The sequence below is a fragment of the Cucurbita pepo genome, chromosome 11 (genome assembly GCF_057944985.1).
Source record: "Cucurbita pepo subsp. pepo isolate OVF chromosome 11, ASM5794498v1, whole genome shotgun sequence".
In the NCBI taxonomy this organism is placed as follows: domain Eukaryota; kingdom Viridiplantae; phylum Streptophyta; class Magnoliopsida; order Cucurbitales; family Cucurbitaceae; genus Cucurbita; species Cucurbita pepo.
In genome coordinates, this window is record NC_141808.1 from 13,365,621 (window position 1) to 13,390,096 (window position 24,476).

The 24,476-nt window shown below is 34.6% G+C and overlaps 3 protein-coding genes across 4 annotated transcripts; 1 reads left to right on the forward strand and 2 right to left on the reverse strand.

Annotated features, from left to right (window-relative positions):
• Positions 1–530: 530 nt before the first annotated feature.
• EMB2004 (RNI-like superfamily protein) lies at positions 531–13,001 on the forward strand. 2 transcript variants are annotated; one of them, XM_023664698.2, is made up of 18 exons: positions 532–732; positions 823–1,114; positions 1,321–1,533; positions 1,940–1,998; positions 2,177–2,314; positions 4,549–4,623; positions 4,755–4,838; positions 4,946–5,007; positions 6,250–6,319; positions 9,075–9,150; positions 9,277–9,407; positions 11,617–11,676; positions 11,776–11,850; positions 11,944–12,048; positions 12,127–12,222; positions 12,314–12,394; positions 12,478–12,579; positions 12,698–13,001. In XM_023664698.2, exons 1-18 carry the CDS (start codon positions 685–687, stop codon positions 12,764–12,766), a joined length of 1,836 nt encoding a protein of 611 aa, XP_023520466.1. In that variant the 5' UTR covers positions 532–684; the 3' UTR covers positions 12,767–13,001. The 2 variants fall into 2 exon arrangements, with proteins under 2 accessions (XP_086984487.1, XP_023520466.1); XM_087128361.1 differs by having other exon boundaries at positions 531–732; positions 11,617–11,850.
• A 125-nt stretch (positions 13,002–13,126) lies between these two features.
• Positions 13,127–15,574, reverse strand: LOC111783849 (formin-like protein 4). Its single transcript, XM_087128360.1, has 2 exons — positions 14,583–15,574; positions 13,127–14,497 (listed from the first exon to the last, which is right to left on the reverse strand). The coding sequence occupies exons 1-2, from the start codon at positions 15,365–15,367 to the stop codon at positions 13,291–13,293; spliced, it is 1,992 nt and encodes a 663-aa protein (XP_086984486.1). The 5' UTR covers positions 15,368–15,574; the 3' UTR covers positions 13,127–13,290.
• Positions 15,575–17,512: 1,938 nt separating this feature from the next.
• LOC111783867 (chaperone protein dnaJ 16) lies at positions 17,513–23,787 on the reverse strand. The gene is made up of 12 exons (XM_023664699.2): positions 23,352–23,787; positions 22,037–22,160; positions 21,016–21,098; positions 20,793–20,904; positions 20,612–20,716; positions 20,232–20,282; positions 19,612–19,701; positions 18,797–18,905; positions 18,544–18,692; positions 18,410–18,463; positions 18,074–18,304; positions 17,513–17,992 (listed from the first exon to the last, which is right to left on the reverse strand). Exons 1-11 carry the CDS (start codon positions 23,486–23,488, stop codon positions 18,095–18,097), a joined length of 1,224 nt encoding a protein of 407 aa, XP_023520467.1. The 5' UTR covers positions 23,489–23,787; the 3' UTR covers positions 17,513–17,992; positions 18,074–18,094.
• Between the last annotated feature and the right edge of the window lie 689 nt (positions 23,788–24,476).

The window sequence follows — 24,476 nt, forward strand, 5'->3', positions numbered from 1 at the left end:
AAAGTATGAAGCCTTGAGTGGAGTATTTAGACTATGCTGCTCGAAACTTATGAAGCATTCAAGTTGTATCGCATGAAACACATGAATCATTAGATGCGGGATCAGACTACATCGTTGTTGCCTCGGTGGTTGCCCAAAAAATTCATTTTTTCCTATTTGAAATTGACCGTCCACAAATCGCAATCTCAACAACAAGCGTTCTAGCAAGCGTGGGTCTACCTCAAACCTCTGGCTACTGAGTTCCCTATGTTTTCTTCTTTCTTTCTCTCTTCCTCGAACCTCCAAAACAATTTTCAAACGTGAAAAATGAAAAACTTTTAAAGGTATAATTGAAATGAGGTAGAATAAAAATTAGAATCTTTTTCAACGATTTAACACATTTAAAAAAATAATAATTTATCATTTATTATTTTTATTTTAAAAAGCCCTAATGACCAAAATGTTTTATTTATTTATTTTTATTATTTATTTTGTGGATATTCGAAATTTTGACCTACATTTATGAGGTGTTATTTAAAAATAAAAGAAAGAATAATCAGGAAAACTTCGGGAAGAACCTGCAGGACTCTGGTTTGGAGCAATCGCCTCCGTATCCCAAACCAACACTTCACTCTCTCTCCCGTGGCCAGCGGCTCCACATACCTTCTCTCCCATGCGCATCTAATCCACTTCCAAGCAGCATCCATGGCCTCTACTTCCACCTCTACTATCTCTCTCTCCTCTCATCCTAAGGTAACTACTTTACTTTTTCGCTTGATTGTTTTCTCCGATCAATCCAATGCTTCTACCTCGCAATTTCAACTGTTCTGGCTTCCATTCTAGATTTTCCTCCGACTTCATTCGCTAGGGCTCCGACCTCTGGGATTTCGCCGTTCTAGCTTCGATTATCATGCCAATGGTGCGTTGGTTTCGGTTGCGCACTGGAGAAGAGGTTTTAGGTTCAGAAATTTGGTGTTGAAGGCTACGTTGAGGTCCGAGGGCGGCTCCAGGCGGGCTGCAACTTCTCGAAGAGTTTACAGGGAGTCTCAAACGGAGAGCTCCTCGGTGATTGCCCCGCTGAAGCAGGTTGCCTCCAATGTTTTACCTGCTGGCGTGTTCATCGTGGTTACGTTCGGTACGGTTTTGCACTTTTCGTTTTCTTTTCAAATTCCAAAGGAATTTCTAAATGTATTCTTATTGAAGTGCAAATTGATGTCTTCAAGTTTAAATGTACTAATTTGAAGCATGACTTGTAACTTTCGCCGCTTCCATTTATATTTGGGAATACAATGGCACCGAATTTCGACTTTGGAGATACTGATTCAAGTTTTAAGTTCACAGTTTTATGGAAATTGGTGGAAAGACTCACGATTCCGAAGTCAGATAGGTCTTCATCTGAGAGAAACAAATCCCCAGCCCAAGAAGCTAAATGGTCATTCGGTGCTGGTATAAATTTGTTTCCAAATCTTACCGCCAAGATTGACAGGGAAGCCAAATTGAAGCTTAATGACTTTGCAAAAGAACTCCGGACTTTTAGAAGTGTCGACATGACAGGTATGACACTCAGAGAGTTAACGGAGACATGATTTTTGTTTCAATGCTGCCGTGTTATTGAATGCTGCAGCATTATGACATAGTCGTTTAATCTAAGTGAACTTTGTCAATACCGATTGAATTTTCCAACTGACTTCACCACATCTTGAAACTGGCCATAATATCCAGCACTTTTGGTATATCTCCTAGGTTCGTCAACTTTCATTATCAGTCATTTAAAATGGATATGGTATTTTCATAATCTGATTATTAGGACTTAGATGTATTTACTATTTCCCATGGGTCCAATGTTTCTTTGTTCGAGTGTTCACAAAGGTCAATTTTTTTATGCTTAATTTGTTCAAGTTCTAAACTTCATTCACTTGCCAATTGTGAAGTATGTGATATTTAAACTTATTATTGACAGCACGCAACTTTGGAGATGAAGGCCTGTTTTTTCTTGCTGAGAGTTTAGGATACAATCAGGTTCATCTACTAATTCTTTTCTGCTTCTATAATCCATGGCTAGTGTTATAGCTAATGAGCGTGATTGCCATGAGCAGTTGCTATTTTGTTTTGCTACTTTTTTCCCGTGCAACATTATGACATGAAGTGTTGCTAATTTTATGTTGGGTTATTTAATTGGATTATTTTATTGTTACAGACGGTTGAGGAAGTTAATTTTTCTGCAAATGGAATAACAGCTGAAGGGATAAAAGCATTTGATGGTGTCCTTCAATCAAATATCGTTTTAAAGACCCTTGATCTTTCTGGCAACCCAATTGGAGATGAAGGAGTTAAGGTCGGCAAAACTTTTTATATCTTTAATATTTGATGAGCATTCACCTGCTTAATTTTATGTTTTGGGGGAATTAGAGTATCGTTGAAGATAAGCCCTCTTTTTATTCTCTTGGAGAAGTGTACAGCTTACCGCCTTCTTGGTGGGATATAGTCACAGGAAATTGTTTTGTAATTACAACATTCCTACCATTTTTAACAAGCCCCTGGCCCTTAGGTTGTATCTCTCTTTCTTGTTATTTATAGAGAGAGAGAGAGAGAGAGAGAGAGAGAGAGAGGGAGAGTAGACTGAAGCAATGCCAGTATGGCGAAGATAAATTTGAAAGCACTTGCCAAACGGTTAGCCTATTCAGACCCACGATAAGACTATGTCCATGGGTGGAAAGAGAAGAGAGATTGAACATAGAAAACTGTGAGGTTAATTTGATTAGCTGATGTCCAAGGGTAGAAACAAAAGAAAATTTACTAAGATAAAAGATTTATGGAAGGGCACTCTGAAAGCACTCACCAAACACTTCGTTTTAGCTCAACAAAATGGGTCAGATCTGGTTCACAGATGAAGGTCACAGGCGTTAGCTTACCTTTCTAAAAGAAAGGCGTACATTCGTGCCTTAGATACTTGTGCATATACAATTAGAATCCCTATGCTATTATGGTTTGTCTTTTTCTTAACCCTTAAAAAATTGCTTTATTTTTTTAATGTTAGTATATTGCTTAAAAAGGTACCTAGTATCTTGAAATTTTAATTTAATTAGGTTCTATAATCCTTATTGGATTTCCAAGTCCCTGTCTTTATTTCATTTTAATAGTTTCTAAATTGCTTTATTTTTTTAATGTTAGTATATTTGAGTTTCTATTATGGTACCTAGTATCTTTATTTCATGTTTAATAATACGTCATTCAGCAACTATTTATTGAGTCATAGGCTTGTGGATTCAAGTGTAAAACTGCGTGTCGATGCTAAGAATCTGAAGTGGATTCAACAATTTTGATCAATCTTCTTTGTTCTTTCCTTCCTGTTTTTCTGATGCAAAGAATAGTAAAGAATCTGAATTTCAGATTCCTACAGCTATGAAATCCCATTAACAAACCCAAAACTCTCAAAATTTGTTCATTTCATCCCAGTAAAAGTTCTTACATTGTGTACGTTCAAGTTGTTGTCAAAGCTGTGATTGCTGAATTGTTGAAGCATGATATGATTTGGAACACTTGCCTCTAGAGGAATTAGGTAGACTTTTAAAGACAAAGTAAGATTTTAGATTCTTTCCTTGGTTACTTTGAGAGGAGGGTAAATGGCATAGACTTTGTGCAAAGATCTTTGTATTTGGTTTTATGCCTAGTGCTTGTCATAGTGGAAGGGGGATCAGATGCTTTGGAGTGGTTGTTTTACCATTTTTTTTTGGGCAAGGTACTGAGCTTTCATCAAGAGGAATGAAAGAATGTACAAGGGCATAAAAAAAATCTAACAAACGAAGAGTCCCCAAGAAACTACAAAACGAGAACTCGCACCTACTCAGTAATAGTTGTTGTTTTACCCTGAAAATTGGAGTAGATTTCTTCAAACATTTGTGCTAGTCTAACTAGTAGGGGTCGTTGGGACATGATTGAGGAGTTGCCTGTTTGATCCCCCTTTCTTAAAATTGGTTGGATTCTTTTGTGAGCGTCTTTCTTTGTCTATGGGGAGAAAATTTCATAAGGGGTGAGAATTTTTAATAGAATCAATTTTTGTAAATTAAAGTTGGACAAAATGAGGAGAATGTAAGAAATAATTCAAATATATAAATTTTTCGTATGTTGAAAAATGCCCTCGTCATGAAGGGATATCTCACATTTGCCTCTCAGTATTTATTCATTAAGTATTGGATTGGTCATCAATCAGTTCATCATAACTTTTGCTAGTCTAGTTATTCCTGGGATATTTGATATCCCAAATACGTTAACAGAAACTTGTGTTTTTCGTGATATAGATATGAATTCACATGGTTGGCTTACCTAGGTATTTTGAACCTAAAACTTATCGATTAAGACTAGAATACGGGGAATGTTATGCACTGGGAAAGTTCAATGGGTGTCCTGTTGCAGAATTGATGTATATTCATTGATCTTGTTCTATAGACCAGTTATTTATTTGTTAATTTTATCCTGATCATGTGAGCATGAATTGTGGCTTTTCCGCATTAAATTATTGCTAGTACTAAATGCAACTGGCTTAAATATTGCAATTACAATTGTTTTCAGACCCTGTGTGATTTGCTGGTGAAAAATTCTAGCATTCAGACGCTTCAGCTAAACAGTACTGACATAGGAGATGAGGTTAGCTGACTAGTTTGATTAAAGCTCATCTGTAGGAGATATTTGTTTGCCATCAAAGTTCTTTTGGTTCCTTATTTGTTTTTCTTTCCTCAATTTTTTAAAATTTGATCTTACTATCAAGTTCTTTACAGGGTGCAAAAGCTGTTGCCGAGATGCTGAAGAAAAATTCAAGCTTGCGCATACTTGAACTTAACAATAACATGATTGACTATTCTGTAAGTTACTGAGTTTGATAATGCTTTATGGTTTCTCTCCTTCAAGAAGGTAGTTAAAATAGATAGTAACATTGATTCCTTCTGTTCTTTTTGGATAATGGAGGTAGGGATTTACAAGTCTTGGTGGAGCACTTCTTGAAAACAACACTATACGGAACATACATCTTAAGTGAGGACTCATCACCCTCAATTTCTATATTTATACTTATGTTTATATCTTTCTCCAAAAAAAAAAAAAAAAAAAAAAAAAAAAAAGAATAAAGAAAGATAAAGAAGCTATAAATATAAATATTGAAATTTATATTATTATTCAACTTCATATTTTCATACTCATTTTAATATGGTTATTAATTTTTAATATAGATATTTATTAGAAAAGAATAAAACATCGATTATTTTATTAAAGAGGCGTTGATGTTTACAAAAAGAATAAATACTACAATAATTGTATTGAGATCTTAACAAAGATTAATGTTTGTGAGAAGAAATAAAGACAATAATAAATTATTGATATTTAAACATATGTGAACAATGATATAATTTTTAATAATGAATATTGATTCGTCTAAAATAAATGAAGATAGTAATAAACTCTTGAGATAAAAGGAAAAAAAAAAAAAAATCCAAAGATGATTGAATAAGATTTGCTTATTGTTTGCATAAATTAAATTCGTAGTATTTAAAAAGAATAAGATTTGCTTATTGTTCAGTTATTTTTTCTTGAGATTTTAAAACTTTGGTTTTTGAAGATCATGATATTACATGATTTATAAAGCAGAAAAACTAGCATAATTGATTTTACTTGAAGAATTATTTTCATAACTTGATAAATGTTCCAAAGGAAAAAGGTATATAATTTTATTTTTCAAATGTAACTTATAATTCTAAATATTAGTAATTTATTATTTATTACTTTTTAAATTAATGTGCATAAAATCAAATAAAAGGTTCAATTAAGTTGTACAATGTGAAACTTATGTTTTAGATTATAAATGTTTATATATATTCTTTAGTTATGTACAATTTGTTATTTCAGTTTGATATAATTTATGTGGTCTATATTAGTTAAAGAACTTATTCACTAAAATTATAATTATTCTTAGGGATCCAATCAGCTTGTTTTCTTCTTGGAAAGTAAATAATTACTTAAATGGGTAACAAATTTTATAATTACTATGTTTTCATTGAGAAGAATGAAAGAAATCATTCAAATGAGTAACAGATTATTAACTTCCCATTAAAATATACCGTAAAATAATCATTTAGAAGTTTTCAAACACATGCATGAAGAATTGAACACTATATAAATTCCCAGTATATCTCTTCTTTTGCAACCGTTAATGTACATATATTTAGCCTCTCATCCATCTTCCTTTTTCTCTTTAGAAGCTAATTTAAGACTTTTTTTTAGTGGCAATTATGGTGGTGCCCTGGGAGCTAATGCTTTGGCTAAAGGACTTGAAGGGAACAAATCATTGAGGGTACATCTTGTCTTGTTAATATTCTATGTTCGGTGTCAGGAATCTTATCAATTTTGTGTCAATTTAATTATTCATGTGGAAATAGAGGCTGAATTTGTGGCTTTCCTTCGCTCTTCTTGTTACTAAATAACCAATATGGTGTCTCTTAGATCGCCAATGATCAGTTTGACGTCCCTTTTCCTAAAGAAGACATTCTCATGACAGTAAATGGCATAACAAGGCTCTTGGGCCTGATGTTGTTAAATGTGTAGTTCTTTCAAAAGAAACAGAACACTTCTAAATTTGATTTTCTTGAGATGTTCAACAAATTTATCAAAACGGGCCTGTCAATTCCTGTGCCCACAAGACAGCAGATTGGTCTTGTACCCAAGGGCTCTAATGCATTCGAAGTCTCCAAGCCAAACCTACCAGCCTAACAACTAGTGTTTATAAGGATCTTGCTAAAGTCTTGGCTGCAAGGCTTAGAACTATCCTACCTGAAACTGTTTTCTCCTTTCATGTGCTATTGTAGTTAGCAGACATATTATAGTCCCATCTTAGTCTTCAATAAAGTTGTAGAGAAGGTGGTAAAAGAGGGAAAATATCCCATTTAAAGATTTTTCCTGTTTATTAGTTAATTAAATTTAGATTGATTCTATTTTCAATCGGTGCATGGAATTTGATATTACAGAGCGCCCTATAAACAAGTAGTGTCTAGCAGCAAGATTCCAATGGAGGATGGTTCCCAACAATGGGTGGGGGATCCTCCTTGGTAAATTGAGAAGTCACGTCTAGGCCACTGAACTTCGGAGTTCAGGCATTTGTAACTTGAGATTCCACTATTAGGTCCTATTGGTAAATAGATGTGGCGATTGCCATAAGAGGTTGACTCTATGTGGCATAGGGTATAGTGAGGAGGTATGACATCTATCCTTTAGAGTGGTTCTCGGGTTGGGATCAATAGGCACATTGAGCAATTCCTAGAAAGATTTCTCTCAATAGGCACGTTTAGAAATTCTTAATGTTCGTGTTTATTGGGCTAGAAAAAGTATGTTTAGCTGTGATGGAGGGGGTCTTTGTGCATTTACCATTTTGTGTTCTGTTGGCTTTTATTTTTATTTTACTTACTTATTTATTTATTTTATTTATTTATTATTATTATTATTTTGATGAATAAGATGGGGTTGGCTTCAGATAATAGATTAGGAGAGAATTGCTCCCTTAATTAGAGATATTGAGGATTTTAGTATGTAACTGGTCACCATATGGTATGAATCGATATACATATCCTGAACATTAGTTGTCTGTAATGAAAAATGTGGTTGATATTGTCACCTTGGTTTTTCATGGATTAACCAAGTGAACGACTTTGAGGAAAGGTGACTTGGTGAGGGCTGCTTGTAAGGTGCAGGAAGAAAATATGTTGGATAATTAGTCTTGAGCTTATATTTTATTCAGTCGATTAGTTTGATTAAATCTTTAGTTTCTATTAATTACTTTTATCTTTTGTTAATTAGGTAATTCAGAATTTTTTGGTTATTTCTATTGTTTTATAATGTTATAGATAGTTACATTTAAATTTATGTATTGGGGGAGGACCTTTGACCAGCATGAAGTATGATATAAGTATTTTATTTCTTTAAGATTGATTTTTATTATTATTATTATTGTTGTTGCTGTTGTTATTATTATTTATTTTTATTTTCAAAATTCAGTTTTCATTGGTAAGAAATGAAAGAATACAAAATGGGCAAATAAGAAAGCACCACCCAAAAGACAGCTAAAGCAAACTTAAAAGATCTGATGAAGATAAAGAAGGGCTACAATCCTAAATAATAAGACCGGCAAGAGCTCACACCACTTCCAGCGACCTCTATTACCCTCTAAAATTTCTCTAGTTTGAGGATTTATTCCATCTTTCAACAAGAGAATTTGGCAAAGTTAAGGTATGGGTCTGGTATTTGTAGGCAGGAAATTTTGTGCGTCTGGATAAGGGATAAGGGATGAGCAAGGATCTTGTCCAACTCAAGCAAGCAATAGAGTTTTGTCTTGTACGATGAGATCCTTCGATCGGTTGAGCTAGTTGAGTGATTAGGAGGAAGTCATCCGACTACTTGCCTAACAAGATCTTGAGTAGGAAGTATTGAACCTGTGTGCCACGTTTGGATTGAGTTGTTTTCTCTTTTCATTTCTGGTTTATTACTATTTTTTTTTTAATGAAAAATTGGGACTTTTTTTTTTTTTGTCTGGGTTGAGCTGTGTTGCAACAAATTGATGGTATGGTTGTTGATACTCAGCTTTTGTCTATGAGGTTGGTTCGATCATGAATTTAGCACCTAGTCGGGAACAATCCATGCAATAAAGACTTTTATTCTTTGCGTGAGCTATTTGTTCTGTTTCTTCACGGATCCAAGTTGGACTTCCTTTAAGACTATTCTTCAATTTCATCCTAACATCAGGAGTGGACAATGTTTTTGTCATATTTATCATATAGTCTGCACCTCACCTGAATGAAGCCTACATCTCAGGTTGGTCCTTGGCTCCAAGGAGAAATCTTGCCATATGATTAAAAAATAACCTCATTATTTAACCCAACAGAAACTTTGCATCCATGAGAGGCCCAGTTTAAACTTGTAACATGTGATAAAACGTAACTTGGAAACACGAAGTTCCTTTCTGACATTTGTGGATATATATTTTTAATTTGTTTACTTGACACACACCCCCTTGTCACCTATTGATTTTTTTTTTAATAATTTGTTTAATTGACGGACAGGAACTTCACATGAATGGAAATTCAGTTGGTGATGAGGGCGTGCGTGCTTTAATTTCAGGTTTATCTTCTCGTAAAGGTATGTCATATGCCATTCTAGGTTCCTTCTGTTGTTATTGAAGTTCGAGCTTCATCAAATTCTCATCATTATATTTTATGCATTTGTGATCCATTAACTTCATCAACATTCGTACTCCCTATGTAGGAAAACTTGCACTTCTTGACATTGGTAACAACTCAATCACTGCCAAAGGTGTCTTTCATGTTGCCGAATTCATGAAGAGAACTAAGAGCTTAGTTTTACTGAATTTGTTCATGAATGATATTGGCGATGAGGTAACGGGTAGCTTCTAAAAATTGCTCTTAATGAAGTTCTACAAGCTTAAGTATTCTGTTAAGTTGTTGATAACATAAAATGCGAAAGCTTGATTAAATCCAAGATGCACGAAACTTCTAGAGCTTCTCACTTAATCAAAGCAAAAGGAAAAAGAAAAGACCCCAATGCATCTGGAAGCCAACTCCATCTGTGAGGGGCGGTCTATGAGATGAACCATAGAGAATAAACCAGTTAGAGAAGGCTACACTTAAGGAAAAGAAAAAAGAAAAAAAAGAAACCAAGACAACTACAAATAAACCTATGAAGAGTGAATAAAAGCACTCCAATTGATACGAATATCACAAGAAGAATATGATAGGAATGCCATTAAGAATATATTAGTAAGTAGTTAGGGAAGTTGTTACGGTATTTTGGTTATAAATTAAGAATATATTAGTAAGTAGTTAGGGAAGTTGTTACGGTATTTTGGTTATAAATAGAGGGAGCAAGGGAGAAGGAGGCATTGTTTTGGTGAGTGCATTAGGGTTTAAGAGAGCTTCAGTGTAAGTACCTGAAATTACATGTTTATTTTGAGTACCTTTTATATTGCAATACATTGTGGTTCTGCTTTAGTTTCTATCATTTTGGAATTTGTGCGATTCGGTTCTCAATCTTTTGGCCGTGGAGTTAGATGCAAATGTATGGGAGGAGAGGGAGAAAATTTTACTGTTAGGAATAACGACTCTCCACAATGGTATGATATTGTTCACTTTGAGCATAAGCTCTCATGGTTTTGCTTTGGGCTTCCCCAAAAGGTCCCATACCAATGGAGATGTATTCTTTACTTATAAACCCATGATCATTCCCTAAATTAGACAATGTGGGACTCCCTCCCAAACAATCTTCAACAATCCTCCCATCGAACAAAGTACACCATAGAGCCTCTCCTGAGGCCTATAGAGCCCTTGAACCGCCTCCCCTTAATTGAGGCTTGACTCCTTCTCTGGAGCCTTCGAACAAAGTACATCCTTCGCTCGACACTTTAGTCACTTTTGACTACACCTTCGAGGCTCACAATTCTTTTTCGACATTTGAGGATTCTATTGACATGGCTAAGTTTAGGGTATGACTCTTGATACAATGTTAGGAATAATGACTCTCCACAATGGTATGATATTGTCCACGTTGAGCATAAACTCTCATGGTTTGGCTTTGGGCTTCCCCAAAAGACCTCATACCAATAGAGATCCTTACTTATAACCGAGGATCATTCCCTAAATTAGCTAATATGAGACTCCCTCCCAACAATCCTCAACATTTACATGAAGAATGAATCAATTGAATTTGATTCTTGATTTGTTTCAAGATACAATGAAGTAAAGTTTCAAGATACAATGAAGTTGAGTTCCAAGATACAATGAAGTAGATTTCAAAAAAATTAAAGAGATCATGGTAGTGAGAAAATATATTTTGTCAAAGAAAGAAAGAAAGAAAGAAAGAAAAAGAAAAAAGAAATCACGTTAGAATCGTGAATTTCATTTGAAAAGAAATCCAAGACATCGTGAAGGTTGATGATCAAAGGAGTGAGATAACCACACCAAAGGAAGAATTCCTATATATGAAACAAAGGCGAATGACAAAAAGAGTAGAAAAGAAACAGGGAAATGGGGAGACTGCAGGAAAGTTCTAGCAATAAAGGTTCGGTTGTGAGCAAGGGAAGATCAACTTAAATTTTGGCAGAGTTTGAAGACAGTGCGTGAATGGACTGCGAAGGTATTTGGCATATTGAAGGTTTGATTTTTGGAGTGGAATTGACCATTATGGGGTGGGCGACACTTTCAGTAGCCGCTAGATTGACCATTATAAGTTAGTCGAATGAATCTTGAGTTTCGTTTTGACTTCCTGTTCAATCTCATTCATCTTGAGTTTCATTCTGACTTCTTTTGAAGGAGGTAATCTCAGCCTATTTACCTCGTGAAATATGAGAATAAGAAATCATCATTTGTCTAGGAAATGCCTAATAAGCCTAGACAACAGCTTGGTTTCTTGATAAAGAAACAACATGCCTTGGGCTGATATGTCGGCTTCTTCTTGCTCCTCTTCTTGCCCCTTCTTACCCCCATTGACACATAGTATGTTTGGTGAAAAGTTCACACTATAATTGTAGTATGTATGTATGTATATTCTGCAGAACATTAAATTACTCACAAACTTCCTTTTTATCCCCAGGGTGCTGAAAAGATTGCTGAGGCTCTAAAGCAAAATCGGTCAATAAAAACTTTAGACCTGGTGAGCAGCCTAGGTTCTCCTATGTTTTCGTATATCGTCTCCTCTTTCCCGACTATAAATTTAAGATGGACAACCCTTTTTTGTGGGGTTTATTTACAGGGAGGGAATAACATACATGCTGAGGGTATTACCAAAATCGCCCAAGCATTGAAGGATAATGATGCCATCACCACTGTGAGCCATCTAGCACTTGAGAGTGTTTAACTTCTATCATTTTATGACATGAACAAATTTATCCTTATCAATCGCTTACACCCACAAACACAGTTGGAGATTGCTTACAATCCCATTGGACCAGAAGGTGCGGAGGCTTTATCCGAGGTGCTGAAGTTTCATGGAAATGTAAAAAACCTCAAGCTTGGTTGGTGTAAGGTAAAGGATGTGATGGTTGGCTTTATTGTCATAAAAAAATAACGCCTCTTGTAATTTATTGCATGAAATGTTCTGCAGATTGGACCAAAAGGTGCTGAATTAATTGCCGAAACTCTGAAATATAATACTACAATATCTGTCTTGGATTTACGGGGCAATGGTCTCCGGGACGAGGTTTGTATCTGTCGTTTGCCATGTTTTTAATTAGAAAATGAAGTACTCATCTAATATCAGAATTTCCTTCCTTTCCCAAATTTAATTTCAGGGTGCAACTTGCCTAGCTCGCAGCTTGAAAGTGGTTAATGAAGCTTTAACTTCACTAGACTTGGGTTTCAACGAAATAAGGGTACATGCTTCTTGACCTCGTGCACGTCCATCCAGACATCGATAGCCCACATTCATATTGTTTCATTTTGGTTCTGGATACAGGATCCCGGTGCATTCGCCATTGCCCAAGCACTCAAAGCGAACGAGGACATAGCAGTTACATCCTTGAATCTTGCCAATAACTTCCTGACCAAATTTGGACAGGTTATATCGATATATATATATATATATATATATATATATATTATCACCATCCATTCTTCTTCCTGATCTCATAGTAATGATTCTGGATTCTTATCGAGGTTTCGTGGTGTCATTGCAGAGTGCTTTAACCGATGCGAGAGATCACGTCCATGAAATGTGTGAAAAGGAAGTTAGTATTTCATACTAAAACGCTTCCTTTCATGAACATATGCTGAATTTTGAAGATGCTGCAAGTATGTTGTTTGAATTCTTCTCCCCCCAAAGTTTTCAGTTGATTTCTTGTTCGAGGGAGTAGCTTTGAAATTTTGACGTCGAGAGGAATAGGAAATTGTATCATAATTTCTCATCTATTCTTTATTGGGTCTTATAAACTTTTTCAAACCTATAAAAAAGTTACCAATAAGAGAATCCCTTTTGTGTTAGATGAGTTTGAGATAACTTCTAAGCTTATTTTTCAAAGTGGTTTTAGAATTTAAAATCACTTTAACTTCGTAGACGATTTTCTGGTTTCTTTCGATCTTTTGTTTATTAATATCCTTATATTTTAATTAATTAAAATATTCAAAAGTTTGAGAGTACTAGAATTTAGCTGTCAATTTTATTAACCAAAATGTGTATTTCTTTCTATAAAACAAATGGTACATTTAATCTTTTCGAGGGGAAATACAAAAGAAAAAGAAAATTTGTGGAAGAATCTACCGAGTCGAAATGCTAATATGTGGAATCACTTGAAAAGCTTCTACGCTTGAAATGCTCTCCAGGACGTGGAAATCTCAAGCTAATTGTTCTCTTCAATGATTGACATGCATCCATATTTCCCATCTTTATCTTTTCCTTCAACTCCCCAGCTATTTCATGACACACTTGATTCACAGTGCTCACAAAATCTCTCACCGTCACAAAAAGCCCTAACGGATTTTCTGTTTCCCTTGTTTCATAGTACTCGTTCGTCTTCTTCAATTCATCCAACACCCTTCTTTGTTCTCTTCTTGCTATCTCAACTTCTTCCGCTGCAGATTTCACAAATTCCAACATCTTCATCTTGTATTCACCACCTTCCATCGATAGAAGGTTTTGTATCTCTAAGATTTTGATTAACATGTTAGGGCAAGTGATAATGAAGGCTTCATAGTCGATTGTGGATGCTTTCTTTACGTTGGAGAGCTCCGAAGTGAGTGATTCCATAGCCGATAATCCAAGTATTATGTATTCGGTTTCTATTTCCTTTTCCGATAGATTCTTTGAATCTTTGTTTAAGAATTGTTTTTTCCCTTCGAATTTTATGACTTCTTCGACAATGAAATGAAGCAATGTAGTTTTTCTATCGGTGCTTTTTACATCGGAAAGTTTTAAGAGTGATTTGAGATTGAAAGCAGTTGCATTACCTCTCGTTGTTCCTGAATTCAACCGATTTCCAGCTTTGAGAGTTGCTTCTAACAATTTTGTGAATAGCCCTTTTCCCTTCAGTTCTTCGCAACCTCTACTAAGTGTTTGTGAAAAGTCCTTGAGTCGATTAAGCTCTGATTTGAAGCTTGATTTGAAAAACATAGCGTTTAGACGATTGAAGGCCGTTGGAAAAGCCTTGAGGAGATGGAAAATGAAAGATTCTGCATCGCCAAGTCTTGATGAATCGCCATCAAATTTGAGGATTTGGAATTGTTGTTCTTTGGTTGGAGTGATCTTGACAAGCTTCTCAAGTGTGTCTGAATCGAGGCCATATCCCTCCGTGAGAGCATCGAGAAGTTCTTGCCGAGTTATGTTCAGAGATTTAAGAATTATCGCAATGTTTCTTGCCCTGTGAGAATCAAGAATTGAGATTAGCTTTGGTCCGCCATGGTTGAGGCCACTCTGCTCTATTGGCAGTTTCTTGTCTGTGGCTACATACCCAAAGAGATCTTCCATACGGTTGCCATTAAAGCTGAAGAACAAAGATCAGATCAAAGAAGAGAACAAAATCAAACTAAAATCTCTTTCAAATTAGGAATTATGACGATGGGTTTTACCTGAAAGAACCGTCCTCAATCTTGTCCCACACCATAGAATGATCTACATTGGTATTGATCTTATCCCAATGTAATGGCTTCAGTCTAGCCTGATCTTTGGATGGCCCTGTCTTGGCAACTACAGTTGGTGGGGGCGGCGGGGGGATTGATGGAGGAGGCGGCAGGGGCATTGATGGAGGAGGAGGCGGCAATGGCAATACTCGTGAACTAGACAGAGAGTGATCAGGAGCTTCCATTGAAGAAATTCCATGGAGCAGAGGAGTTTCTTGCACAATCTCAGGGACGATTGATCCATCTCTTGCAAAACCCATCTCTTCATCTTCTTCATTGTCCTTCTTCCAATACATCACATCAAGACCATCTTCTTCAACAATCAACCCATTAAGGTTTCCATCGAATCTTGTAAATTCTTGAGATTCTACTCGATGTTCCTTGAGTTTTGCAAGAATGCGTCTTCGAATGTAAAACAGGAGACCCAGAGAAAGCAGAAGGGTAGCCGCCACAGTAGAAACCGCCACCGCTATAATGGTGCCTTTCTTGAGCTTCCGCTTTGGTTTCGCCATCCTCTTCGGTTCTTGAAGTGGTGGATGTGGTGGTGGTGGTGGCGGCGGCGGCCTTCTCCCGGAGATGGAGAGATTGTCTGTAGTATCAGTGACGGTTGGGAAATGGAGTGGCAGAGGAAAAGGGTAACAAGTTTGGATATTCTGAGGGGAGGAGTGAGCGGAGGAGGAGAAAAGAATGATGGACATGAGAAGAAAGAGGCATGACGGAAGGATTGAAGCCATGGGAGCTTCGGAGGAATTGCAGACAGAAGTGGAAGTGAATCAGAGCGTTGTTTCTCGTTGTTGATTGCAAAACTGTTGTTGATGCTTTACTTACTGCATCCAACAGGGTATTTATTAGGGGTGTACATTCAACCCGGTAATCCGACAACCCGGACCAACCCAACCCGAATTATAAGGGTTCGGTTCGGTTCGGTTCGGTTTATTTTTTCTGAACCCGAACTGAATCAGTTCGGTTTTTGGTTCATGGGCAAAATCTTTGGATTGACCCGAGCCAACTTAAAATATCTACAATATATTAAGAATTTTTTTTGTATTAATGTGTTTGTCAGATTCATACTGAGTGCAATTCAACAGCAGTCACGCCCGAGTTCGACGCCGCCAAATACATGTTTCTATTATTATTTATATCAATGTTCTTTTTTTATTTTTAATTTCTCTGTTTCCTTCTTTAAATTATTTATATAAATGTTCTTAAATTATATAAAAATAAAAAATACTTCTCACTTTCAAAATTTTTAATAATATTAAATTAATTTCTCCTTAATAATTTTAATTTTTTTTTAACAACTTAATTACTTTTAAACTTTTTAAATTAAAAAAAAAAAAAAAAAAAAACTCTCATTCCATGGATGGAATTATTAGTACAAACAAAAATATTCACAAACTTTGAAAAGTAATATCGATATTTTTTAATCTTTAGAAACCGTCAATATCCTTCAAATTGAAGAGTAAGATGTTTATGAGATATAGATAGATAGTTTTTGTTCCAGCAATAATAACATTTTAATTTTTTTTTATAAAGATTGAGGGTGTTAGTGCGATTTTTAAAAGTTTGTATTTCTTAGACATAGTACCAACGTAATAATATATTTTTAAAAAAGTTTTATAACTTTTTTAAAAAGAAATTAATGAGGATTTTGAAGTCTAAGGTTATTTTTTAAACAAAGGGTTTTCTACTCAAGGTATTATTTATTTATTATTTTTTATTTTATTTTATTATTATTATTATTATTTTTTTTTTTTTTTTGAAAACTTAAGGGCATTATTTGTTATTTTTTATTTATTTATTTAAAGCTAAGGTTATTTTTTAAACACAGTATTAAGGGTTTTCCTACTCAGGTAAGGTATTATTTATTTATTTTATTATTTTATTTTTTGAAAAAGGGTATTATTTGTTATTTTTTAGTATTTTTTATTTATTTATTTTAATTCATTGAACATTTTGGTGAAATTTCATTTTAAAATAGTTGAACAAGCCCAAAAAGTGAGCAAAATTTGTTCTATGTAGCTATTACCCCGTGTTCGGTTTCATTTTTCTGGATTTCTTCAAATTTTTCGAGTAGGTCTTAAGTTGAGTCTATTTTTTTCAACATAAAAATTTACTAACACAATAATCCACACCATTCTTAAGTCTTAGAATGTTTGGTGCTAACATTGCTCTAAAAAATGACACATTTGTTAAACAGATATCATAAATTGTTTATGATATTGTTCATAAACCCAAAATCAAACGTTGGAACAAAGCGAGTATCTTTCCATCGATCTCGCCCACACTCTGACTAACATTGTCATAGGCAAATCTGAGCTAATTTGCAACCAGCATTCAACATGAACCGAGCGTGTCTCGTGACACGACATCTTCAACAACAGAGTGACAACCGAGATGCAACAACTACCTGAAACAACATTGTTCAACGACAGGTGGGTGAACCGCAATAGTTGAGAGTTAATTGACGGTCAACAGTGAATCCTTGCATTAGCGAACAATAACAACTAATAAAAAAGGACGACAATTGCGACACAACAACTACACGATGGAACCTAACACATCAACATAAGAAAATGGTGACAAAATTAGTGGTCTAGTAATAATCGAGAGGAATTTAAGGTTTAAGGTTTAGGATTTAGGGTTTACACCAACCCTAAGTTGACGAGGACAATCCGACAAACCAACAAACCAACCAAGAGCCGCTCCAGATTGATTGCATCCATGAAAAAGATGAACAAGAGCCGCTCCAAAACAACGATCTATTTCTTCATGTCAATCTATCATGAAGTTAGTTATTTCAAAATCTATCTAAGAACAATTCTCTATAGGTATAAAAAGAACTATTTTAATGAAAGATATAGCACATGCACGAACAGTTCAACTAATAAAATAACTCTTTCATTCCCAAGCCTGTATACCAAATCAAAAACGCATTTTAGCACTGTCACAGATTGTCCAGCAAGTCAATCAGGTGAAGGTGAACCAGCGGAACCGCAAGCCTGCCCGCAGTAAACAAAAACATTAACATTCACAACAGCACACTCGACCTTGGGTCATGCGAAATCCAGCTCATATTGCTATTCACAAAACTTAATTATATGACAAACAGCAGTGGTGATGGGATTCCATAAATAAATTATACAATTTACATGCGTGATTTTTGCTGGAGAAAGGATCCAACTAAAAGAATCATTGTAGACAAGTTGTCATCCACAGCGTGCCCATGTGGTTCAGGGCCATACTAGAGATTTAGCACTCCAGTCGGGCTATTACTTCCTCTCGTATCTTCTCTGATTATACCAAATCAATCCGAATGCAACCAATAAAATTTGTTTGGGGGAAAAGTTTCACCTTCCCTGCAACATTGAAGTTGACTAAAGTGTCTATGAAGGCCATAATGCATGTGTAGTCAATGCTGAAAAGAAACAGAAACATACTTTAATTTTTCTCCACCTTTTTCAGCAAGATTTTCTTTTCTCAACCTTTAAATGGATATTGAACCATTTTTTCTTCTTAGGCCTATCCCTTGTAGATTTCCTCTCCCTTATTTGGCTGTCTTCTTTAGCATCCTTAAATGAACCCCTAATCCGGCTCCTACTCCGTTTTATTGGAGGACCAGTTGTGTAGGAGGCATGAATTTCATTCCTCTGTTTGAGAAGCTCATCGATCTGTAGAGAAAAGGAGGCAGAGCAATCGGTTGTTAAGAAACTATCATTTTGAAAGCATATTCACCAGGCAGCTAAGACTTTTTATATCTTCAAGTTTTAACTTACCACTTGCATTTCTTGAGTGTATCTACCAGTCATCTCAGTAAATTGCGCCAGAACCTATTAAAATTTCCAATAATTATTAGTACGCTTTCATATAGAAGTTGTAAAGAGTTAGAGCTCAATGTCAAAAACTAGACCTCACGATATTCTGTTTCAAAATTGGATATTTCCACCCTTTTTGTCAAAATTTGAGCTTCCACCGTCCTAAGATTTTCCTTCTCTTCAGCAAAAGACGATGCAGAGAAGGCCTCAATTGTGTAGCTCACACTTTTGAAAAAATTGTCTCCTAGGAGAATGCAATGATCATCAGCCCCGCATAAAAATATTCATAGAACAAATACTATATATTCCAAAATCAATAATTGAATATCAAAACCTATACAAACTGACCATAGACTGCAAAGACATGAGTTCCAGCCTTTAATTCAGTTATTTCACATGGCTGGAATCCATCTAGCTTTTTAAAAAAGGCAGCATCTGGATCCTTAGCGGCAGTAATCTGGAAATAATAATAAAATCCTAATGATCACAATATCAAGATGTTGAGTAAGTAAGTATAATTAAAGTTAATCCTCGTTTCATAGTTACTAAAATTTTTGAGAAAAAGGTACAGTTGATCCTTGATAGAATTCCTGATTCCACTTTTCTCACCTCCTGAAAGGCTCCTACACTTATGTTTGGAGGAGGTACTGCTTTCGTTTCCAATTATACAAAAAAGTTAATGGAATTATTGTCTGTTTGTATTCCTTTTTCTCGATTACATATTGTTTGTATTCCTTAAGCACTTACACATTACATTTCCATCACATTAACCATCACAAACAAATTGAATAATTTTATGGTCATAAAACAGGCATGTTCAGCTAAAAAACTTCCTCTCACTGATGAGAGAGACTATGCAAAGTTTGCAGTAGATGTAGCATGTTCTGAGGGCCACTGCAGTCCAGATTGTACAGAATTCTAATTCAAATAATTGCTTAATTTTAAGGTGACTTTCAGAAGCAATTTCGTTTTTCATTTAAGAAGTTCTAAAATTAGACATGGAAATACTTGTCAAATGTATTTCTTTTTCCTTTTTGTAAGGGACAAATTCTGTGAAATGATCATTGAGCTTTTTTTCTTTTTCTTCCCCTTTTGAATTATCAAATAGAGAACAAAAATAGATATGAAACTGAATCTCAGAAATTAATCTCTAGTTGGCTTACCGAGCTTATTGTTTGATCCAACCGATATACAGGGAAACCAAGAAAATACATCCCAGCAGATGTGACTTTTCCTACTTTTGTACTTTCCTCCTACAAATATAACAAAAATTCAAACATGCTAAGTACTGAGCTTTAATGGAAATGGTTTTAAAGGGTTCGTTGATGGTCAAACAACAGAAGATATACACATAACTAGGATGTTTCCACAAGTATTAACAAGAACCACCATCAAATTAAAAAAGATTATAAAATAGTCTCTCCAAAATTATCCAACTAGAAAACTATTGAATATGAAACTATTCATGTATATGAATTCACCCTTAGTGTCCAGAGAAACATTATAATAATAATCACTAAAAACCTGAACTTCTATCACAAAACTAAAAGAAGAAGAAACATAATGCAGTAATAAATAATTAACTGGTGAACAAATGACAAGCGAGTATATTATCTCGTGCATGTATTGATGATAACTTCAACTACAAGGCGTTACCACAAAGACATTAGGTTATAGAATGAAAAACTATATTGCATCAGGATAATCTGCTGACCAGATCAGTTATCTAGTTCAGACCATGCCAAAAAGATGCAAAAGGTTACTAGAAAAGATTGTGAAGTACCTGTAAAGCAAGGTTTAGTCCACCAGTTTCTTCCCGATCAAAATACAATAACTACATAAAATGTGAACGATAAATTTAGAAAATAATTAATGCAAAATGAAATCTAGTTCTGTTTTTCTTGTATTTTTTTTTTTTTTTTTTTTTTTTTTTTTTTTAATATGCATAGTATTCTTTGCCTATTTTTAGTAGTTATAAAGCCATACAAATATATAATTCAGCAATCTTAAAGAGGAAAAGGAGGAAATGTGGCAAGGAGCATGAAAGTCAATATAATCATGGTAAGGACAATAGATCTCAATTTTTTTTTTCAGGAATACAAATCTTCAGCGAGAAACTTCTTCAGACAAACACTAATGACATTCAAGAGAGTTATGGCTCACCTTAAATTTGCTTTTATCAGGTGATTGAACTCGGCAAATAAATCCACCCTGTGATTCCTCTTCACTAATCATAACAGAATAAAAATGAGCACATTGTTTCTCAACCTGTAAAAATTACAGAAACCTGAATTAGCATACCAATAAATTAAATGGTTGTCAGATATTCCATACAACGGTGCACCTTTTTTGAAATAGGCACGCCCAATGGAAGTGGATGAACAGTCACAACCCCATTAAGTGCCTCTTCCAAAACCGTTGCTGATACAGTAGTTTTAATTGGCACACCAAGCTTGCTGCAATTTAAGGATGGATTAAAATAGAAAGCAAATAGTAAAGTTTAGAAAATATGGACTTAAAACACTATATAAAGTGAGAAGAATTAACAGACAAAAGTAAAAACATACCTAAAAAGGGCAGCAAACATGGTGTTCACGGCCCCCAAACTTGAAAGATCTAGCTCCAATTCTTGGTTTTCTGTTTCAACGGCCTAGGCAAAGGTAACATTAACTTTCTTCAACTAGAAGAAACACATATTGAACTGGAAATCAAAAGGGAACTGTAATAAACTAATCTTCCAACAAGGGTAGTTTAGTAGTTTTAGTAAGTCGAGTCTATTTTAAAATTTTGAATGTATGTAGAGGTCTGGGGAGAAGCATTTGATTTTTCTTTTCATGTCTACTCCAATAGTTATTTCCTTTTGCAATTATGTAATAAATACATTGATCATCTTAATAATTTCTTTATTATTTTCTTCAAATGACATATCTTAAATTATATATTCATTTATTATCTGATAAAACAATAAAAATTAATGTTTCATTTTCAAGGTTTACAACAAGTGAAACAAAAGAAAAATGCAAATAACTTATTTTCTGTTAAAATATTTTCCAACATAAAAAAATGAATATAATGTTACAGATGTAGTTTAGTCGTTTTTACAAAAAAGATCATTTAGGTAGTGAATCTGCTTGTACTTCGCACAAATTGTTGTTCCTGGTGTGAAGGATGAGTTACAAAATATTTTCTAATATTTTCTCAAAGATTTTGCAGGTAGTGCAGAAGGCCTAGGTACGACAAAGGGATGCGGGGATGGTCATGACACTTTCCAACTCTTAGTCTACATCGTTTCATCTTGCTAGGGACTAATACAAATAGGCTTTTGTTTAGTTTTATCTATTTATTCGTTTTTTAACTTATATCTCTGCTGTATAAGGTTTAGCTGATTTCATGATTAGATAAAGTATTTTATTATCTTTCCGAGTTTTGTAACAAGGAACAATTAATAAAATGAACTCTAAATTGGTTTTAGCTAAATCGTCAACTTCCAAGTTCATCAATAGCCCAAAGTACATTTGTTGTATGAATACACATCTTGAACGTGGTAACTTCCTAAAAATGTGAAAATTCACAAGAATGATATTTCACCTCAAAGCCAGCAGCATCATATTGTCGTCTTTTTTCTGGATCTGACAAAATGGTGTAGGAAAAAGTAACCTCCTTGAACATGTCAGCAGCTTTGGGGTCATTTCCATTCTTATCAGGATGATACCTGGTTTAAAAATTAGAGTTTCATAGTCTTGTCAATCATCACATCAACATATTTAGTAAACCACTTTGATATAATAACAAGTGCCATGAAGTAGTGCAATAAAGGGCCACTATTTACCATTGTAGGGTGCAACATCACACGGTAAGCATGCTTATTAGCTGACAGAGTTTCATCACTCCTTATGCAGGGAAAAGATTAACTAACTAGCATATAGGTACTTAAGAAAAAAGGATAAGGAGATTTGATGGAAGTAGTAGGAAATATTGGGGTTCACAGGAAATTGTGATCAAGAACCTATTAAGAATGAAGGGATATGATACTTCATAAACAATATTCAATGCAAGCATTATTATAATCATAGAAAACTTGGTTGGGGTAACTTTTAATAACAATGGCGATTAAATTATCATAGAAGTTGCTTGAACGTAAACAAATGAAATTTACTACTTTGTTTTGGAAATTCTTGATACTTTCTTGGCAAGCTATCACAACAGGAGGGAAGATCATGTTGGGGTTCAGATAAATTCAGACATTTTTGGACTATAATATAAACACAATCTACTTGGGGAAGCTAATTGTATAAAGACCATCAACTGGGAAATGGTAATTGTGTGACGAAATTGTCACCAGAAATAGGATATGCTACCTGTGAACTAAATAATGAGACGGTTCAAATATATGAAACTTGTACAGCGATATAAAGAACAAATAGAGAAGTTAGCCTTTGATGGATAATTTTCTGAAATATTTTCTATTGTTAGCAACCCCCTAATAACTAGACAACATCCTGCTTAACATGTAATAAAGGATTAAGATGAAAGAGAAAGCTCCATGGTTAAGGTTGTTAAAACTTATTGCCACTTATTGGGAGGGGCAGAAATAGAAATTCCCAGTGCTACTGTTAGGTGTCGGTGAGTCGTTAACCCGATACTTGGAAGTGATTTAAAGCTACCGCCGCAGTTCTCGGTCCCTCTTTTAAGGACTGAAGTGTTCTAGGTTGGGGAATAATATAAATATGACGTTAACGCGATATCTCAAGCTACCAAAAAAGGATCAACTAAACCCCTCCAATATGACAGTAATCTCTATAGCTGAAATAACTAGAAATATATCCAGAAAAAGGTCGAAGTTCTACGAATATAACCAGAAAATGAAGCAAATGGAGGTAAAATATGCATATTTAAAACCTACTTGAGAGCCATTCTTCTGTAAGCGCTTTTGATTTCCTGATCCGTGGAGTTTCTGGAGACACCGAGTACCTCATACGGATCTCGACGGTTCATCACCGCGGCATCTTGCTTTTCGGATTTGGATCCGTGCGTCGGCATTCTTGAAAACAATGCGATTTTCCTTAAAACAAAACCCTAAAACACCGTCTGCAGATAGGATTTCTCTCAGACGAAAAGTGGAGCTTGCAACTGCAATTTGGCCATGGAAATTGCTCTCGACCAACGCAAACAACATCAGCTGGTGTTAAGAGAGAACAAATCCATGGACATCCAGCCGAAGCTTTTGCCCTTTGGATCACATGGAACGAAGAGAGAGAGGGAGGGAGAGAGGAGATTAGGTGTAAGATGTGTGCGTTTCGGAAATGGACAAAATGAAAATTCAAAGTTCAAACCCTTTCGCTTTTTGTGCGTATTGCGCCCCTCCTTGGCTCTTTCGTCTAAGCCACCACCTTCAGTGCCTCCGCCAAGCTACGCTACAACTTTTGAACTTCCAAAAATTAATTAATTTTATTTCAAAATTACTTTTCAAATTAATTAATATCATTTCAAATATATATAATAAAACTAAAATTACTCGTTTCAAAAAACTTTTATATCTCTAAATTTAAAAAAAAAAAAATTAAAAATTATTGTCTGACCAAACTCATTCATAAATTATTTCTCTATTTTCAGAGTTAATTTAATTTAAAGAAATTGATTATATAGATGTTAAAATTTCTTATATTTATTTTGGAAATACTAAAATTTTAAAAATCAAGAACGAAAGAGATTAAAAGAATATTTAAGAAAAAAAAAAGTTTAAAGTTTTTAAAAATTAAAAAATAAAATATTTTCAGTATTAAAAATATATATATATAATATATATTATTGAGATTTTGGAGATCATTTATTTATTTAATAAATTAACCTATTTTCCTCCATAAAAAGTAAATTCACATCTAAATTTTGGTTAAATGGGGAAATTAAATTTTTTAAGGAAATATAGTGATTAGTAAAGGACATTAAGCTGATTGCCTAATTTTGTTAAGTTCTCATATATGGCAAAATAATAATAATAATAATAATAATAATAATAATAATAATAATA

Coding starts and splice junctions, on each gene's coding strand:
- LOC111783867 (XM_023664699.2), bottom strand. CDS start 23,488: ATGCCGACGCACGGATCCAAATCCGAAAAGCAAGATGCCGCGGTGATG. Junction 20,905..21,015: donor ATGTTTGCTGCCCTTTTTAG/GTATGTTTTTAC, acceptor CTTAAATTGCAG/CAAGCTTGGTGTGCCAATTA. Junction 18,464..18,543: donor TTGAAACAGAATATCGTGAG/GTCTAGTTTTTG, acceptor AAATTTTAATAG/GTTCTGGCGCAATTTACTGA.
- EMB2004 (XM_087128361.1), top strand. CDS start 685: ATGGCCTCTACTTCCACCTCTACTATCTCTCTCTCCTCTCATCCTAAG. Junction 733..822: donor CTCTCTCCTCTCATCCTAAG/GTAACTACTTTA, acceptor CTTCCATTCTAG/ATTTTCCTCCGACTTCATTC. Junction 4,624..4,754: donor GTACTGACATAGGAGATGAG/GTTAGCTGACTA, acceptor AGTTCTTTACAG/GGTGCAAAAGCTGTTGCCGA.
- LOC111783849 (XM_087128360.1), bottom strand. CDS start 15,367: ATGGCTTCAATCCTTCCGTCATGCCTCTTTCTTCTCATGTCCATCATT. Junction 14,498..14,582: donor ATTGAGGACGGTTCTTTCAG/GTAAAACCCATC, acceptor TTTGTTCTTCAG/CTTTAATGGCAACCGTATGG.